We start from the raw sequence: 16,852 nt of genomic DNA, 5'->3' as shown, positions 1-16,852 counted from the left end.
TACAATCAAGTCAAATTGTATTGACTCACTTATATTCACGCTTTTGCTTCATTACATTAAACAGAAAAATTGTTTTATCTGTAATGGGGGATGAGATCTGCAGTAACGACTGTTATGTTATTGTTTTTTTCAAGTGAAGATGTATAATGACATGTATTTTCTCCATAAATTTCAGTATAGCATTACTTCAGATTGCTACGTGGAGCAAGGTTTACCTGTTCGATGTTTTATCTTTGACGAAACGCTTATCAAACAACTGGGATAGCCTTACGAAAAAGGTGTTTCTTAATACCGGTATACTGAAAATTGGTATGTCTGTTTTTTGTCTTTGTACTGAAACTTTTTAAAGTTTCCCTCGTATAAAAACAGTTGTTCATAATAAATACAGTGATACTCCCGGCCAATGAAGATAATTCGTTCCGCAATCATGTTCGTTAGCCACAATGAGATTTCCCATAAGTTTCTATGGAAAATCGTTTGATTAGTTCCAGGAGCTGGCGCAAAATTTAAAGATGAGTTTTTTTTGACACACCAAGAAACGCTATAAGAAAAACTTAGAGAAAATGAGAATTTACTGGAAGGTGAGGACATGCGATACTGACGAACTTTTCGTTTTACACTATGTACACAACCAAAGTCTGTTGACATGATTCAGTCGGGTCATAGGTGTCCCTATTCATTAATGATTTGGTCACCTCATTTGTGCGTCTGATACATGCGGATGGAAAAGATAAGCTCCTAGAATGTGCAGTTGATGCTGAGAGTCTTGCAATGAAAGAATGCATGCTTTGAGAGAAAACACAGGCTCCACTTTTTTTTCCAATGCATTTCCCCTATTAGCTGAATCTTTTATTTTACATGAAGTGATTCAAAAGCCTCCAGGAAGAAAAGTAGGAAAGATTTCGAGGTGGACACATGAGTTGATCGGACTCAAGTGCCAGTAATTCTGATGTGATGCGATTGGCGCTAAAGTTCAGCTCACGACCCGGCTGTTTTAGCAACTAAATAGATGAGCAACTAAAATGTTCATTAGCTGAGGTAGTAAAATGTCGAAAAAAAAATCTTCGTTAGCCGAAAAATTCGTAAGCCGAGGCGTTCGTTAGCCGAGGTTCACTGTAATTCTTGTCACATATGTAAGTTTGTGACAAGAACCTGTGTGTTCACATATGTAAGTTTTGGAATCTGATAAAAAACTCTAGGTCACAAAGGCAGGGAAAAAAAAAAGTAAAATCAGTTCTGTTTTGATTGGGAAAAATATTAGATATTTTTTAGATTTTAAGTACTGTGACGCCATATCTGTTATGAACGCAGATAAATGAGTCGCTACTAAAGCTGCACAAGCGTGCGTCCTCATTTCAACGGTTTCCGAACCTGGTAACCCTAGACTTGAGTAAAGCAGTGTAAAAAAATTTACACGATTAGTAAGTACTATTCTAGTTAAAGTAATTGCTTTCAGTGTTAGTGAAATCTTTTCTTTCAACCGAGAAAGAAAGAGAGAAGAAGTTTTTTGTACTATCTCGATTCATTTTAATTGATATATATATAAGCTGAATGTGTTGTTTTGCTCCCCCATATGATTTTAAAATATGTATTAATTTGAAAAATTTCAGGTTATGGAATTAGAACCGACCTCGACCATTTTAAGGAAAGATTCATGGAGAGAAGCGAAGAGTTTGCTGCTGTGAACTTGGAGAAGTTTATGGACTTGAGAGTTTTCTTTTCCTGGGTACTGCTACCTATTATTTCACAAATTGGATTTTCAATTTTGTTCACATGTATCAATAATATACATTCGTTTTCTTAGATAGTACTTGGTCATAAAATTTCGGAATCTTCTTTTACATATGGGAAATTTTGCTAGTTTTTATTTACAGTTAACACCTCGTTACAACGATACTCGATACAACGATAAATGCCTCTGCAAAGACATTTTTTCTAATCTTGTTTGATATTGACTATAGTATAATTTCAAACTACTTCCGATACAACGATATCCTTTGCTATGATAAATCCCTCTATAACGGTATTTCGAATTACACACACCATACAACGATATTTTTTATGTTTCACTAAAAATCATCTTTGATATATTTTAAATTCTTCATGTTTTTACTTTTGAGGGTGTTCAATAACATTGTTGTTTTGCACTAGCTACCGTCCGAAAGTGTTAATGAAGTTTTCGTGCAGCTACTTTCTGTATAGTACACAAATGTATCGTGCGGGAAACTGCTTTACAGGGAGTGCGAAGTAACTAACTGAATTTAATTCATCAGGATTAGTTTGGAGTTAGCAGGGGTTCTCAAACTGTGTGCCATGGCGCCCTTGTGCACCTCCAACCTTTGTCAGGGGTGCCGCGGAGAGGTGGCACTGATGAAGGTCTTTCGAAAAGATTCTTTGTTAAACTGCTCTGGGGAGCCACGGATAAACGTTGTTTATGGAAAAGAGCTCCGCGGGTGGGAAAAGTTTAAGAACTCCCTGAACTAATCAATTACCATTTTTTGCTGCGAACAAATACCTATAAATACATTTTATGGTGGTCCTAACAACGCCAATTCAGAAGAAATGCCACAAGACCATAAACTTGGTGGCCCTGATGATAATGCTACCAATCGATGTAACGATAGCTCCCTCTATAACGAAATTTTTTCTGCTCCGCAGAGTATCGTTATATCGAGGTTCCACTGTATAAAGCGTGGGAGATATCGGTGTACCATAATTTTTTTAATGATTTTCAAGCTGATACATCTGAGAGTCAAATGACTGAATTCACAGTGCTGCATGCACATCTTCAAAATTATAAAATTTTCATGTTGAATCACTGCATGTTATTATACGATAAAATTTGAATGATTGCAGGGAAAATTTTTTTATGTAATATGCGTAATTGCTTTTGCCACGCAAAATGGTAATTTTAAGTGACATCAAATCCCTAAAATTAATGCAAAAATGAATCTCGCTATAACGAAGGATTTACAGGCGATTGTCAGAAATTAATGTTAAAGATAAAAAAAAAAATTCGTTTAAGAGAGTTGAAAATATATAAGAAAGCATTCGCTATAGCGTCAAAAAAATTCTCGAAAACGTCAGTTTTTTTTCCTTTTCTGGCTTTTCTAGAATTGAGGTAAAGGATGAATTAATACTTTTAATTATCGCACATGCTCATTGTAAACATCTAAAAATTATTTAGAGGTACTGTACTTCCTCTTGTGATGCATTACTTTGAAACACTAAGTTTGTCTAATAAGATTTTTTAAAACTTTAGGTGTTGAAACTTAGCCCAAAGATAAGGCAAGTGTTTGGTTTACCTGACGTCGATGAAAAAAGCTCTGACAAGAACGATGGAGTAGCAGAAAGTTCCAAGAAGAATGACGGTGATAGAAAAAGAGCCGATGCAAAAAAAGACGTCGATGAAGACGGCGTGATCAAAGGGTTGAGCGGTTTGAGTCAGTTGGTGTTGGGCAAACCTCTAAACAAAATCGATCAAATTTCAGATTGGGAACGAAGACCATTACGGGATTCCCAAAAGCTGTACGCAGGTAAATTCACTTGAATGGAGCACACGAGCGCGAGTTACTTTTATTATTACTGTTTTACTTAGCATTTACGTATCGTACAAAGGAACTTATTTAGAACAAGCACTTTTCCATATATTTTAGAAACCCGTCATGAAGAAAACGTTGTAAGCGGGAAACACTTTAAAAGGGAAATCTCGATGTGGGAGTAGTATATATAAAATATCTCGACTTTTTTACTGACACTAGTAAAAATCGAGACCATGAAAATATGTCGTATTAAGCGGAGAAACATTCTAATTCCAAGAAGGAACGTTATAGGTGGATCGGCTGCAAATATTCAAAGATAGGGTACAATTACATATTGCAATTTGGTCTTGAAATACCGTGTACGGAAAATTCACCGACAACAATTAGTAACCGAATGAGTGAACAAATAAGAAAGTCAGTGAGTACTACGTAATTTAAGGGAGGGAGGGAGTGAGTGAGTGAATGGACAAACAGCTAAGAAAAGGGCCCTAAGGCGTCATCCTCAAAAATTTTGAAAAAAATTCAAGTATTCTACTACATACATTTATCTCATCCAGAAACACATAAAAACCAAAAAAAAAGCGGTGGAGTGCAATTAATGAAGCCGCAAAAAAACAACAGTTGGCTACTCATCGCCTCTCGTGCTTCCCGATGAGATCTATAAAAAAATTCTTTTCACACTTTGGCTCTCCCTTTTCCTCTATTTTCCTGATTTTTTTTTTGCTCCTTTTTCTTTTTCCTCCTCAAGCTTTTCGTTTTTAGAACATTGGTTTCCAACTGGTGATCCGCGGAACCTTGGGGTTTCGTGATAGATTTTGTGGGGTTCCGCCATGGAACCCTTAAAAATCCTGGAACCCGGAGAGGGCTTTCAAACAAGAAAACCTTCTTGTTACTCGAGAACCTTCTACTCGAGAAAAGCTGCTCCTTATTTTCAATTTCAACGAGATAGTGGCTTTCGAAAGAAAATCAGCAGATTGAAAGAACAGCATAAATCAGGGAAAGAAACGTTGTCCGTTAGTTTATGCTGTTTTCCAACTTTCCTCGATAATTTTTGAATTCAAATATCTTAGTGAATATTGCACTAAGAAACGTGGAGGCTCCAAGAGCCCTGGCCATGTCGGTTGTGCCTACATCTGCTGTGAGGAGACATCTTTCGAATTACCTGACACATTCTCAATTTATTTGGCGGAACTGTACGCTATCGTTCAGGCTCTCAGTCATATACGGCTCAAACGCCACCGACGATGTATCATCTATAGCGACTCTCTCAGCTCATTACAGGCACTGCGTTCCTCTACATTTCACACTCATCCATTCATTCATGCCATTTTTCATGAAATGCATTACCTCATCCATCACGGTACCACAGTAAAAGTTTACTGTGTACCAGGTCATGTAGGAATACCGGGAAATGAGAAAACAGACACCGCAGCTCTCAAACGACATCTTTTGGTCCCTGCCAGTGACCACTTTTCAATCCTCTGATTAGTGATGCATTGCCGCTGGCAGGATCATTGGAACAATCAAATAAATAATAAACTACATGCCATCAAGCCCACACTTGGCCATTGGCGTTCGAGCTGCAGAACTAACCGAAAGGAGGAAGTTTTGCTTGCCCGGTTACGCATAGGACACAGTCGCATCACACAATCATATTTGTTATTAATAGAGAGTCAACCAGAGTGCCCTCATTGTCAAAGTCCATTTACCATTGCTCATGCTTTTACTTGTTCGCACCATCGTCATTATTTTACGATCGCTTTTGGTCAGTCATCTTTCACTTCGTGACATTTTATCTGGCCATTGCGATGCATCTCACATTTTTAAATTCATCAAAGCCATTGGTTTATATGATAAATTATAGTTTTTTACATTCATGTCATTTTTTTACGTTTCACGCAACATTATTTTTTGTCATGCATAGTTTTATTTTCTGGACTTGACAAGAACAGGGCTCGCACTCGTCCTACTTTTCCTACTCTTTGGTAAAATTTCCTACTTTCTGGTTTTTGTCCTACTTTTTTACCAAATCCTATAGACAAAATTTGTGAAATTGATTTTAATTGAGCAGGAAATCATTGATATATTGCCAAATATTACAGATGTTGGAGAATGCAATTAATTCTGCCAAAGCAGAAATTGTATCATTTTGAAGGTAATTTAGGGGGGGGGGGGTATGTGAACCATTTGATTAATTTTTCATTTGCTTAGTTTGAGAGTTCAACAAGTATAGTAGTCATTAAAAACTTCTGCCTGAATGGAAAAAATAATTTTGTGTGTACTTTTCATTGTCTTTAACAGTAACTAGCAGTCATCATTCAAAATTATGGTGCACATTTTGTGTATAGGTGAAACATGTTTGCATTTCAAAGCAGTTGGATGCATAGGCCGGTTTTAGGTTTGGTGATTCTGATGCTACCCAATAGCATTCAGTTGTCTTTTGTATTTTTAAGGCATGAAGAGTCATAAACAATATTTACAATGCTCAGCAAAGAGCTAGAAATGGAAGTGCTCCATTTATCAAAAATGATTACACTGGCATTGAACAGTAAAATATGAACAAATCCCTTTTTAAAAAATGATGGACAACGCAGTAAAACAGGTTCACCTTGCCTTATTTACATCGGATTTTGTAATCTACACATTTTGCTCTGTGCTTTTGAAAGTGGTCTTGAAGGAGCGTCATTCTTAAAACACGTACATCTTCAAAATATGCTGTGCCTTGTCGAAGAGAGTTGACAAGCTCTGCACTTTGGAAGACTCAAAAAAAAGAATGTAATATATACGAGGAGAGACAGCAAAGAATTATCTGTGGTTGCTAGTGCACTGTTTTGGCCAAAAATTGGTTTGGGGCCGTTCAAGTATTACGTCATCATCGATGGGGGGGGGGGGGTTTCCGATTTGCTGACTTTTGATGACGGGGGGGGGGGGTGTTTGGATAATGCTTACGTCATCAACCACCCTTTATGAAAATATGAGTTAGGATTCAGAGGGGCAGAGCTGATGACGAAATTTTGCTGACAAGGGGGCGCCGAGTGTCAAAAATGGCTAAAAATTTGCTTACGTAATACTTGAACGGCCCCTTTTGTAACCAAGTCATTTCTGCCATTTTGCTTTGGCGTGAGTCAATCTTATAGGAAACTGAAATACTGCTATGAAAAAAAAAAGTTAATTCAAAATTAATTTTTTTTTTAATTTGAAATTTTTTTTTTGCAAAAAAAAAAATTTTTTTTAGGGATTTTTTTTCATTATGCTATGATTATGTTGTCTAAGGGGGTTACCCTCCCCCATCCTACTTTTTAGTCCTGCATTTTCCTACTTTTTCTCATTTTTCGAGTGACAGCCCTGCAAGAAAATAAGTTTCATTTATTCATTAAACCCAAAATCCAATCCAACCCTAAGAAACGTGGAACTTCTTCGCTGGCCTCAGGAGAGACAGAACAACAACTTTCTATTTGAATTTTTGAGAACAGTTTGTCCGTATAAAAGTTGATTTTTTATTTTATTTTAATAAGTATACAATCCCTTGTAAAATCAATGACGTATCTGAGTTCTACGTATTATTTGTATAATTGGAAGTATACCTTTAGAATAAATGGTTTGCCAGTAAAATGCGGCAAGGGGAATCAAGTAATTACCTTGTACATAGTATATAGTATATTTAAGAACCATCGCTGAACTGCAACTACTGCTGTCACCTATCAAGTAAAAAAAGATAAAACTGTTGTGATTTTTCAATTGAAATTGATGATGGTTTTTTGATTAATGCACCTCATAGAAAAAGTCAATATAGTGTTATATTGATAAATATATTTTGAGCAATAATATTAGTTTAATTGCTATTTAAGTTTGCTTTAATTTTTAACAGTTGCTTTTTTTATGTGCGGTAAACTAACGTTAGTAAAATGTGCAGGAATCGAACTAAGTCTACACTTATTTTTCCATGATTACGATTTTTTCATGATTATGTTTACATTTACGGGGGGAGAAACAGCTGTAAATGCGGAAAAACCGTTTTACCCGCATTTAACGCGGTTTTTTTCCCAAAGAAAATATGAGTTTTGTAAGTCTTCCTTTATTCATCACCCAACCTTCTCCCATTACAATCGACCCCGTCACGACGTTGCATCTTCGAACGTTTCCCCGCTTAGTAGGGCTTATTTTCGTGGTTCCAAGTCTTTTCCTATGTCGATAATGTTAACTTTTTTCTGGAAATAACGTTTAATTATTTACTCCTTCCCGCTTACGACGTCTGCAAAATCCATCTCGGGCTCCCCCCCCCCCCCCTTCCCGTAAAACCGGCGCACTGTTAATTATGAAGTCTGCCTGCGAACCACCTCTGTTCACCATAGGTGGAAAAACGCTGCTCTATAAGGAAATCACGGGATGTCTCTGAATTCGGAGACGAAGAACAGAGAACTCGCGGGTCATTCAAGTATTACGTCAGCATCGAGGGTGGGGAGAGGGTTTCGGATTTGCCGACTTTTGATGACGGGGGGGGGGGGGGGTTTAAAGGTTGCTTACGTCATCAACCACCCCTTTTTGAAGATATGAAATATTCTAAGCTGCTGGCGGGGGGGGGGGGGGGGTTCAGTGTTTTGCTGAATTTTGTTGACAAGAGGGGTCAAAAATGGCTGAAAATCTGCTTACATAATATTTGAATGGCCCTAGGAAAAAAGTTATAAGAACTTTTATGTTTCAGAACTTCTGAAAATATATACTGCATGCATTCTCATTGCGACCGTCCGTCCATCTCCGAGACTGTCCATCCCCTTGGAAAAAAGCGCAAACCATACCAAGATGGTCTCTCTGGGCGGTCATGTTTGTCTGTACGCATCCTCCAAACAGTTGAGTAGCGAAATGATTTAAACGCTCATATCTTAGGAAGTGTATACAGAATCTATTAGTGTTTTTTTACGTCTGCGGTTCGATCTCGATAAGGCAAATCCAATGATATCATTCTGGTTTCATTTCCTCCTCCGGTGCTCGAGACTCGCATTTGTGTAACGGTTCATTCGCTCGCTCACTCACTCATTCACTCCCTCAGTCGCTCACTCGCTTTTGTTCTGTGGGTAACTCATTCACTCATCTGCTCAGTTTGCCACTCATTCATTCATTCACTCCTCTCACTCATTCAATTCCTCTTACTTTACCGCTTACTCAGTTGATCCCTCACGCAGTCACTAGCTCGTTCACTCACTTGTTCAATCACTCGGTCATTCACTCCTTGAGATCGAACTGTTGTTGGCGGATTTTCCTTTCTGTGGATTGAGTGTCTGTGACTTATTTTCTCTGATTTTGCATAAATATGTGTTTGAATTTTTTCCCCCGTCCTCTTTTTTTAGCGCTCGATGCTTTCTGTCTGCTACAAATACTTCAGAGATTGGAAGCTGTGCTCAAACAGACGGGATTCGATAAGACAGACACGATACAGAAGTTTTTTGAAGAGGAAGAAAAGAGAAAAATCTGAAGCACAGTAGGATCTGAAGTAAGCTTTATACGTACTGTTGCATCCTGAAAAGATAAGAACACAAATACAATCCCACACACACACGCACACAGAGCAAGCGATATGAAAGCCTGACCTTGAAAAATCTTTTCAATCTTTACTAGCATCCGTGTAGCAAGCGTTGCTCTCAAACCATTTTGCTGTTTTACAACCAACAAAACATGAGTTTTATCGATGCTTGATACGTCATACTGTTTACGTATTTCTGAAATGACGGGAAAATAGGGCTCTTTAAAACCTCAGGTTCACTTATCCGCCATCTTTGAGAGTAAGTTTGACGCCAGTATTATCGCTATAGCCAATCACTGTTCCTCATCCTGTTTTTTTTTTTTTACAATTAGACGTTACTTTGAACAGAAAGCTTCTTATGTTCTAATATAGGCACCAAACATAACACTTAGGGAGCCTAGAAAAGAGGGCGGACTCGTTGGCCTCCATTTTGGAACAAAAAAACTGGTTAATTCTCGCCATATAAAACTGATTAGTAATTAACAGTAAACGAACGTATACAAGCTGGCCCAAATTGTTTGCACGGCAGATATCTCTGCAACTGTTGACGAAAGAAAGATACTTTCAATTACAAAGTTTCCAAATGATGTGCAGTTACTTAAAATCTTGAAATTGGTTTGAGGGATCGTATACGTAAAAAAATAAAGAAATTAACGGTTCATACAGTCCCCGTGTGCTCAAAATCCAATGAGAAAGCTGTTGCGTTATCTCTTCTGAGGCCAACAAAATTGTTTCACGTTTATAAGTGCTGAAATATTTGAATTCAGAGAACAGAAAAAAGTTGGGGGGGGGGGTGTTGGAGTACTTATTTCCTTCATTTATGTTGTTTTTCCAATTTTCCTCCTATCTTTAAATTCAAATACCCCAGCGAATATTGCACTAACAAAGAAAGGGTTCAAGGTGTCGTCCTCAAAAGATTATGGGAAAATTTAAGCATATTCATCTCGCCCAGAAACACATAAATACAAAAAAATAGCGGCGACTTGCAATTACTAAAGCCGCAAGAAAATATTGAAAACAACAACAGTTGGCTACTCGTCGCCTCTCGCGCTTCTTGGCGATATATATAAAAAATTTCTTTTCACACGTCCTTTCTTTTTTTTCTCTCTCTCTAGTTTTCCTTTTTTTTTTTTCCTTTCTTTGTTTCTCTTTCTTCTGCTGTGCTGTACCAAGGCCTCCTATAGCAGAAAGTCTCCGCGCCAAGCTCGTGACGTCACTGAAGTCGCCCATTTCACCTACAGCCACTATATAAGGGCCTTATACAGTCGCCTGAATTTCACCTATGGTCATTGTATATACTGCAAAAAAGGTAAAGTTTTCGCATACGTCGGACTGCTATACCGAATGGCTACAGGTGAAATGGACGACAACTTCAGTGACGTCAAAGCTTCGCGCGGAGGCTTTCTGTTCTAGCTGGCTTTACCTGATCATGGATAACGTAACTCTAGCGTTGCGAGATTTTAAATTCATTCCTAGTCTTCGTTAGAGTTCAAAATGTTAATATTTGTGAGTTTTTTTTTGTTTTTTTTTGAGTGACCCATAATAATTCCGCCGAATTTTTTTATATTTCTGTGCATATTTAAATGAGTAGAATCAGTGATAATTTTTTTAAATCTTTTTGAAGACATCACCTTGGGACACTTTCCTTGTTAGAAACATGGATTTGTTTTTTGTTTTTTTTGCCTCAAGAGAGGCAGGGCAACAACTTTCTAATTGAATTTTTGAGCATACGGAGACTGCATAAAAAATTAATTTCTTTATTTTCGTATGTATACGGCCCCCAGAAAAAAAAAAATTTACGATTTTACGTGACTCCATCTCCATTTGAAAACTTTTTGTAACTGAAAGTATGTTTTTAAAGTCAACGATTACAGAGACAAACAATTTAAGACACCCCCCTGTATAAATATTTTGTCTAACATATTTTTGCTATGATTTATCTTGCTAATTCTTCTATTATTATTTTCTATTTTCATTTTCAGAAATGTCTCGAAGATGCTTTGGTGTAATATTACTGTATAATCCCCTGAAGTAAAACAACTAGAAGGAAATGATTCTGAAAGTTTTGGCGAGTTTTAAAACGATTGTAATTTTTTTTATACATCTTTTTATGATAATCGTTTTTAATTGCTTTTTATAACCACGAACACCTGAGGCGTACAAAATGTTGACCGCTGCCATTTTTCTTTTTTTTAATTGTCTGGATAGATGAAAATACAATCATTAAATTTTTTGCTGTAAAAACTCATTTGAATTTAAATTTATTTTTAGAGAATACGAAATGTATACGAATGAGAATATCACGAACATTACTTTCCAATCCATACTTCAAAATCCACGTCAAACCATATATTTTCGATTTGAAATTTATATTTGTATATTCAAGAAAGTAATTTTTGTATAATTAGTGTGGAATGATGTCTTTTGTTCAATTGATCATTTAATAATTTGTTTTGTAAGTGCGCGTTTGTGTGTTTTGTAATTGTTATTAAAAGTTGTATTCTGCGTTTTTATACTATGTATGTGTTTATTGTTATTACTATTGCTGAACAGGTTGCCCCATGGATTCGTAACTCACTTTTTAAGCTTAGAAAAATTGTCATATCTACAAGTTCCCATAACATAAAAAATTGGAAGTATTTACGATTCATCGATCAGGATATTTATGGATTGAAAATTTGAGAATTATGCATAATCACTGGTAAATTTGATAAATGTAGCAAAATTTATTGAGATGATCCGATTTACCAACATATACAGTCAAACCTCGTTAATGAGTCACTCTTGGGAGAGCAAAAATATGATTTAGTAAGAGGAGTGACTCGTTAAGCGGAGTAAGCCATAGCTGTGCCAATTCCTGCATGAGGACAATTGGGACTTACAAAAAGTGACCTGGTTAAGCGGAGTGACGTGTTAACCGGGTGACCCACATAACGAAGTTTGACTGTATATGCTGTACATAGTGTACACTCCCAACATTTTTTGGTTTCCAATCTTCTACAACCTTTCGATAACAAAAAGTTGGACGAATTTCTTATTCGATGGCAATGCATGAGTTAAATACTTTTTTCCCCCCAAAATATGGTCGTAAGTACGAAATCATAAAAAAAAAACTTCTATTAAAGAAAGAATTTACGTCACCTCGCATATGGAAGGAAAAAATTGTCTAACTATGAATCGAGCTAAGAAGTGGGGGGTCACCTGATTCTTAACTACGGAAGGAAAACAATGCTTAGTTAAGAATGTGGTAGAAAAATTGCTTCTCGATTCTTAACGAAAGATCAAATTCGTAGTTAAGTATCGGAAGGTAGTACACCCCTTGGATCCAGAGCCCGCCCCCACCCGTTCCTTATTCATTACAAAGCCATCTATCAGTAGCAAATGTTACAATTTCGACAAAATTTTTCGTTATCAAAGAAATTCCCACGACTTTCTGTGAAAAAATACATTAAGATATCATCCCCAAATACGATGAATATTGCACAAATTAGTCACTTTTTGCCTTCATTTGCCTTCATTTCTTCACAATATGTTATATCCGAATCATTTGCTAGGTTGAGAGAGTGTTTTTGGTACGTTAAAGGTCCTAAAGGAGACGTTTTTGGTCCTTAACCCAAACGAGTCCTTAGGCCACTCTCGTTGAACTGCTCCGTTGAAGGAGCAGTCCGACGAGAGTGGGCTGGAGCACTCTTGGTAAGATAATTAAAGTTAAAGATAATAAAAGTCTTTGTCAGGATCCGCGGTCGTCTCGGGGAAGGAAGCAATAATTTTTATGGCTTTCAATACAAAGGGCACGGAACGGGAGGAAACAACAGGGAACGTTCAGACATTTCGAAATGGATAGAGAAGGAAGACTGCTCGTTTGCGCTGCTGCGTATTATGCCCTAGTATGCGGCGAAGAATTAGAACCCGTTAAATGCGGGTAAAACGGTTTACCTGCATAAAGCGCCATTTTTCCTCAATTTTTTTCCATGTTTCGAATTAAAATATCGCAATGAATAATGCACTTAGAAACGTGGAATTTTTTTTTTTTCGATACTTCTGCTAATTGGAAGAAGGCCTCTTGGCACAACGGTTCACCAGTATAATGTCACACGCCCTGTTACCTATGAACCCTTTACGTACCTATATACACAGTATTTATGTGCACATTATTACATTACTCTTGTCAATGTTTTACACACACACACACTGCAGTGGCCAAATACAATCGAAAATTTAATTCATAATTTTCATGGTACGACAATACTTTGTGGGAAAAACGTTTTCTAAAAAAATAATTTGCACGAAGGGTACCTCCAACTTAAGTTTATTTTTTGAATTCACACGGCTCAACTGCTGTTACCATAACCGTGGGAAAGAAAAGCTTTAACCGAACACTCCCTTCTACTTCCCGGTATTGCAATAGTATTATCTAGTCTAGTTCTCATGCCATCAGCAGAACACATCAGCAGTTATGAGTTCGGTATAATGAGACAATAGAGGGTGTTGAATGTCCTTTTTTTTTTTTTTTTTTGTTATTACTCATACAATGACTCGAAATTGCTAAACCAGTCGAAAATCTTTTTCACGAAGATAAAACCTTTGTAGACGTCTTCCAGGAATATCCAAAGTAGCAATGCATTGTTGCAAGGTATTTTCGGATAAGAATACTGCATTATGGGGGGTTCTGAAAAACATCTTTGAGAGAAAATACACAGATTGGAAACCCTGGACTTCACCCACCTCAAAGCTGCATTAATAGAGTTTCAAGCGGCTTTGACCCACCTCCTTGGCAAAACTGGTTGATGGTAGTGTTTTTAATGAAAAGGTGGGTTAAAAGCAAAGCTTGTTAAGGAGTAAACCAGCTTTGGTTAAAAGTTAGAGCAGTATTGATACACGTCTTTCTTGTGTGTGCAAGTTTATAAAAAAAAGTTGTTCTTCAACGAAATTTCGCCATGACGATGATGCCATTGAAATGTATTGAAGGAATTCAGTTAAAGTGGCCAATAAGAAGCCAAAAGAAGCCCAGCCACTGTATTAGCGAAGGCTTTTATGAACATGTGTCAGAACAATGTTGGATTGCTGAAATAGAAGGAAGCGGGAATGACAATGCTTTCCGACTCCGTTTACTGCAACCAGAAAACCTGCTCATGAATCTCTCATTGAAGTTCAGGATTATTGTGCGATTGGACCGTACTACGATGAGGGAAATATCGAATTCTTTTGTCTTTTCTAGATCCAATCCAGTATCTGAATATGAAAAGTTATCAATCGGGAAGTGGAGTGTTAGAGACTTCGGTTTAAAACTTCTTGTAGCATTCGATGAGCTGCATCATGAGCCTCCCCCACTTGCCGAAGATGTCTCGCATGACTCACCTCGTAAAGACGGCGATGCTAGTGACGTGATCCTCAGAGTCGATGGTCAAGAAATTAAATGTCACAAATGCGTCCTGAGCTGTGGATCGTCTTATTTCGACGCCATATTTAAATCCGGTATGAGAGAAAGTAGAGAAAACGTGATCGATATAACAGACTTCGATTACGAGACCATCAAGGCTATGATTAGCTTCCTAAATACTATCCCCAAGTCACCACTTGCATCTGTGATGAATCTGATGAAAGCTGCCGACAAATACCAAATACCTGACCTGAAAGACATGTGCGAAAGAAATATCATCCCATGTATCGACGTATCGAATGCGATGGATGTTATGTGGCAAGCGGACATGCTTTCTGCGGATGTGGTTAAGGAAAGAGCCATAGAATTCATGTTGAAAAATCGTGTAGCTGTCAATATCGATAGGCAGTCGGGGTCTCCAAGGATCGATCTATCGATCAATTTCATATGCGTCGCTGCGAAGCTACGCAAAAGACAAAATAATTTATGAGATAATATTCGAGACTATCTATTGTTCTTCCATTTTTTAATATGAGTAAATAAAAAAAAGGCAAAAAATTGCGCGTTGCGTGGAGCCATGAGATCATGTGAGTGGAATTTTTGATTATTATTGACGCCTAAAAAGCTTCAAAAATATTCTTTCTTTTTGTTTTAGTTTCTTGGGTTTTTTTCAGTATGTGCGAATAGTATTTCTTTACGAAAGCGAATTCTAATATTTTATGCATTCGCATCGGGAAACGAAAATTCTCGTTTTACACTTATATGTTCAAATATATTTATATATCGATATCTTATATTTTATATCATTAAAATATTCCCCGATTTATATGCAATTTTTTGGGAAAAAGCCCGATGAGAGAATGTGTTAATTACCTACAACATAATTTTTTTTTTAAATTTTAATTTTAACTCATCATAATCCTAATATGATAATTTCAATTTTCATATCCAAAAAAAAAAAATATTTCGGTTTGTTTGTTGGTTTAGAAATATTTCTCTCTAGAGATAACGTTTTGCTTTTACCCTTTCATCCGAACTGCACGCTGAGGGGGGGGGGACATTCCAGTGTTATTCTGGATTTCAACATTAATATTTTAATTGAGAAATTTTTGAATAATTGTCGGTGAATAATCTTTTATTCACCGACGGTAGTTTAAAGCAAGGCTGAACGAATCCCAGTCGCCAGGTCGCCATGGCGATGAAAATATTGGTATTGTTGCCTAAATTTTTCTTTATGTAGTTACGGAATTGCAGATTGGGAGCAGCACAAAATGTTTGGAATTTATAGCAGTACATCTGCCAACATGAAAGGGGCTCACTGTCAGGGCCGTCTTAAGGACATCATGGGTCCCCGGGCCAAGTGATTTTTCTGAGGCCCTACCTGGAATATTCTCGAAAAATTCAACTACTCGTTTTTTCTGAGGCCCGTCTTCTCATGAGGCCCCCGAGCCGTGCCCAGGTGGGTCCATGCGTTAAGACCGCTCACTGTGCCCTGAAAAAGTCAAAAGAAGCATTATTTTGGACCGTTTTCTTCGGGTAAAAATTTTGGGCGCCTAAAAAATTGTTCTGGTGCCTAGATTTGTTTGCGATTTGTCCAGCCCTGCTTTAAGTACAGGTTAAATAATTTTATATGCACGAACAGGGACGTAACTATGATTTTTGCCACTCCCACAACTTTAAAATTCGATAAATTTATAACGGTGTTCCTTGTTCCCGGCTAAAACTTCCGACCCCTAAATTTTGCCAACCTATGCAGTTGCCCAACTCTAGTTCGGGTCCTGTATGCGTCGCATGGCTCCCCACCATCCAGGAGCAACACCCCTAGGCTGGGATCTTTGGCGAGCTTAAAAGCCAGACTTTTCACGGGCCCTTTTATAGTGACTACATTGCATAAAAAAACAAAAAAATAATGGTAATTGTCCCTGGACCAAATCTGGTTAAAGAGTACTCTTTACTCTCACTTCCTGGTGAAGAGTACTTGAAGAGAAAGAGTTCGATGCAAACTATCTACATAACAAAATCAAGTTATTGTTTCCATTTAAATTAACCTGTCGAATTATTTGATATCGGGTTAAATAAATTTTTCATTTCATAATATATGCTTAAATTTCATTTATTGTCTTCCCATTCATTAATTTGTTAATGTGACATTGCTGTTGCAGTACTTTACTAACCACAAGTTAATGAAACAGAAAGAAAGTTGCTTTCACAATCAAAGAAGTTTCAACTGAGTTTCTGTGAAAAGTTCAGAATTGGTTGTATAATTAGTTCAGAAGAACGAGTCAGCGAAAAGAATAATTCTTTAAGAAGGATCAAGTGAGTCACTTCACAAGGCTTGTTGATGTGGGGGGAGATAAAAAGGTATGGATAAAGTAGGGGTACTGATAAGGACACGAATGGAAGACACCATGC

General features: G+C 37.2%; 2 protein-coding genes across 2 annotated transcripts in view; both read left to right on the top strand.

Moving 5' to 3' along the window:
- Nucleotides 1-11,578, top strand: part of LOC149086960 (uncharacterized) — a 40,077-nt gene extending 28,499 nt beyond the window's left edge. Inside the window, exons 11-15 of the mRNA XM_089231166.1 lie at nt 176-309; nt 1,611-1,726; nt 3,263-3,536; nt 8,888-9,030; nt 11,043-11,578. Coding sequence (XP_089087292.1) covers nt 176-309; nt 1,611-1,726; nt 3,263-3,536; nt 8,888-9,012 — 649 coding nt within the window. The 3' untranslated portion in view covers nt 9,013-9,030; nt 11,043-11,578. The remainder of the gene's footprint in view (nt 1-175; nt 310-1,610; nt 1,727-3,262; nt 3,537-8,887; nt 9,031-11,042) is intronic.
- A 2,419-nt stretch (nt 11,579-13,997) lies between these two features.
- On the top strand, nt 13,998-14,930 carry LOC149086959 (protein roadkill-like). The gene has a single exon (XM_089231889.1). The coding sequence runs from the start codon at nt 13,998-14,000 to the stop codon at nt 14,928-14,930; it is 933 nt and encodes a 310-aa protein (XP_089088015.1).
- Nucleotides 14,931-16,852: the final 1,922 nt, after the last annotated feature.

Source organism: Pholcus phalangioides, unplaced genomic scaffold, assembly GCF_987345545.1.
Source record: "Pholcus phalangioides strain wild (caught in Gottingen) unplaced genomic scaffold, Ppha-v1.0 ptg000004l_1, whole genome shotgun sequence".
NCBI lineage: Eukaryota > Metazoa > Arthropoda > Arachnida > Araneae > Pholcidae > Pholcus > Pholcus phalangioides.
This window is presented reverse-complemented; position numbering and strand designations above follow the sequence as displayed.

Excerpts from the sequence above, each read along its gene's own strand:
- LOC149086959 (XM_089231889.1), top strand. The coding sequence starts at position 13,998 with ATGACGATGATGCCATTGAAATGTATTGAAGGAATTCAGTTAAAGTGG.